General features: G+C 33.9%; 1 protein-coding gene across 1 annotated transcript; it reads left to right on the top strand.

Annotated features, from left to right (window-relative positions):
• Positions 1–910: 910 nt before the first annotated feature.
• Positions 911–2,487, top strand: LOC121366790 (3-oxoacyl-[acyl-carrier-protein] reductase FabG-like; the record flags this gene model as incomplete). Its single annotated transcript, XM_041491100.1, has 4 exons — positions 911–1,222; positions 1,478–1,558; positions 1,909–1,994; positions 2,426–2,487. Coding segments are annotated over exons 1-4 (541 nt in total), but the record flags the coding sequence as incomplete, so codon positions are not given.
• Positions 2,488–3,309: the final 822 nt, after the last annotated feature.

Below are 3,309 nucleotides of genomic sequence, written 5' to 3' on the forward strand. Positions count from 1 at the left end.
CTGGATAATGCCTAACAATGATAATATCAACTCTAGCATTACTTAGCATAGGGTGGGACTAACCATTTGAGGAGTAGGGCCAAAGGAGAGCCATATTTATCTTCTAATGATGCACCAACAGCACGAGCAAAAGTTTTTCTAGTTTATCATAGACAAATGGAAATATATAGATCCGTGGTAACATCATCTGAAAGGGGAAAGATAACGTTATTAATTATTACACATTCCTAGACTATAAGTCTAGTATAAGCATTTAGCTTTATAACCTACAGTTGTCCTCATACCCAGACTCACTCCAAAATTTTTCAGGCAGCATGGACATGAGACTAGTAATACACAAAACATTAATATAAAACAGTTAGTTTTGAAGGTCAGATTCTCCTTTTATTAACATCAACGTCTTCTCAAACAAGAAATTTTGAACTTACAAAACATGGTTCTGGCATTACATTGCCTCCCATTGGCATTTTCCCTGGAGTCCGGAATGAAACAAACGGGAATTCTACCTTCTCCCCATACTTCTTTCCGCGACTGTTCGTTGCTCAATACTGCTATTACAAAGAATGAAACGACCAAGACGTAGAATAATTTAAAAAAATAAACTAGAAAAATCAACGAAAGGAAAGACATTTTGCAAAGAGGTGTTGTCCTAAACAAGCCACACCTTCGTATTACTCACCCACGTTTTATAGGAGTGGCTGAAAACTATGGCCAGGCAGGTCACTTGCTCAAAAACTTGTCTAGTACAGGTACTTATTCATGCATTGTATCCATTTGTCATTTTTAATTAACCACATTATCGACTAAGTAATCCATCATCGATCCATTGCTATTAAATCATTATCCATTGTACTTCTATCTGTCCCCTTAAAATTCAAGGTGGTGGTACTGGTATAGGTAGAGGCCCAATATGTCAGACTTTAGCAAGAGAGGTGCATCAGTAGCTGTCCGCAGCAAGGGAATTACTCCCTCTTCAAGAGACGTGGCCAGTTTGAAGGATATAGCATCTCAAAATGTCCATTCTCATGCTAAATTTCAAGCATATGAAATGGATGTCACTCAGTCTGGAGAAGTGGCATACGTTGGTAGGAGCCATTGTTGTGATTTTTCTTCTAATACTCCACTTAGTGCAGTTGTTAATAATGCTGGCATAATAAAGGATGCCTTGCTGCTGAAAATGACTGAGGAAAACTTTGATGATGTCATCAGAGTCAATTTAAAGGTCAAATTATTTCACTAATAGTTAAGTTGTGCATTTTAAAATGTATGAGATCTGAACGCATTATGCAATATGTATACATATATACATATTACATAAAAATCCTTCAATTATTATATATGTAATTGTTATCAACATGAAACCATCCTTTAGTTAGTTTTACTGATGTTACTATTAAATACATCTGTATATATATATTGTGTGTGTGTGTTGTGTGTGTATAAATCAAATCCTTCAAAGATCTTTTTTTCTTTATAGGGACCCCTTCCTTATCACAAAAGCATTGCTAAGTATATGGTAGAGAACAAAGTCAACAATGGTTCTATAGTGAATATATCCGTATATCAGCCAAAGTATATATATACACTCATACAACATTCAGTCTACTTGGCATAAATTTCCTTTACTGACTAATTATTTTTTGAAAATCTCAAACATAACAACTATTCTGCATTATCTGTAATTATTATATCAATGAATACTTTTGCAATGAAAGTAATTAATTATAATAATCCACTTCAAATAATACCTTCAAGACTAAAAATTAACCCTGTCTGTTGACCATTATCTCCATATACACTTTGTTGTAGTTATAATTTTGCAAAGAAGGAAAATTACAAAATGTTGTTACCACATAAGTATTTCATATACATTTGTAACCTAATATTTTTATTTTATATATAATCTAGAATGGTTATATTGGTCAAACTAACTATGCTGCAGCCAAAGGAGGTCTCATGTCAATGACACTTACCTGGGCTAAAGAACTAGGAAGGTAAACACAGCTCAAAACTACTACACTCCTTGTTCATATATATTGTGTATTACAGATTTGGTATTCGCTGCAATGCAGTTCTTTCCTGGGTTATTGCAACAGATATGACAGCTGGAATACCTGACCACATCATGGAAACTGTAAGCAATGAATATTGTAAAACATGAGATTATGAATTAATAGTTAATCGGCAGCTGAATTAAACTGATTCATTCATTCATTGCATTGGTACAATACTGTAGATTGAACATGCTATCAATCTCAATGACAAACGAATGATATTCAAATCAACATGATTTACAATACCTTAACTAATATTAGGTAAGAAGAGGATTTAGCTTGGACGAACTGGAAAACCTGAAGGTAACCATCAGTTTATGATGATTAATACTTACCTTACTATGAAATTGTTCTCTATAGAATTGCTGAAGTTTTGCATTCTTGGTATCTGATAAAAGTAGCTATGTATCTGGTTCTCTCATTGAAATTACAGGTGCACATAATATAATATACATATTGCTTTTATTGTATTTCTTCTAGGTGGTATGTTCTAGAATTTATACTACTGACTGCAGTTATAAAACATGAATTATAACAGTTAAATAGTTATATTGATCCCAAAAATATAAATAGTCATTACATCATGTAATGTAGGGCTGAAAATATAATACAAGAATATGAACCAAATGAGAACAAAAAAGTGATAAATATTTATACAGCTGCACTGTGATAACTGGGCTCTTCATAGGTGAGAGCTATATTATCCGGTGTCATGAAATATTAAAGTGATAACATGGATTATCATGAGTGATCAATGTAACATTAAATATAATACAATAAAGTTATTTATTAAAGTCTTTAAGGAGCTCATTGTATAAAAGGATCAGGAAGGGTCAGTTATTTAATTTCTCACTGTGTGGTTGTATAAATTACAAAGAGACGGGAATATATCTCTTCAAAATCAGCTCGTACTGATGGGTCCATGAACAAAACTCTCCAAGTACATCATAAACCTCATCTGGACAACGATTGGGTTTAGCAAGGATCTTACGATTTTCTGACACTTATTGCATCAGCAATCACATGATCATCGGACATTCCTGAGTATGGGAGAGAGTGACAGAGAGTAAATATTTCCCATACAGTTCACACCAAATGACCCAGGCATCAGACTTCACTGAAAACTTTCCGTAATATGTCTCAGTGGCCATCCAACGAATGGGGGAGGGATCAGTTGTCCAGCGAATGAACAATAGGAGGACTCGTAGAAGTTATGACTCATCCCAAAATCTGCAATTTTGTGACAAAATTACGA

Source organism: Gigantopelta aegis, unplaced genomic scaffold (genome assembly GCF_016097555.1).
Source record: "Gigantopelta aegis isolate Gae_Host unplaced genomic scaffold, Gae_host_genome ctg7171_pilon_pilon, whole genome shotgun sequence".
NCBI classification, from domain to species: Eukaryota; Metazoa; Mollusca; class Gastropoda; order Neomphalida; family Peltospiridae; genus Gigantopelta; species Gigantopelta aegis.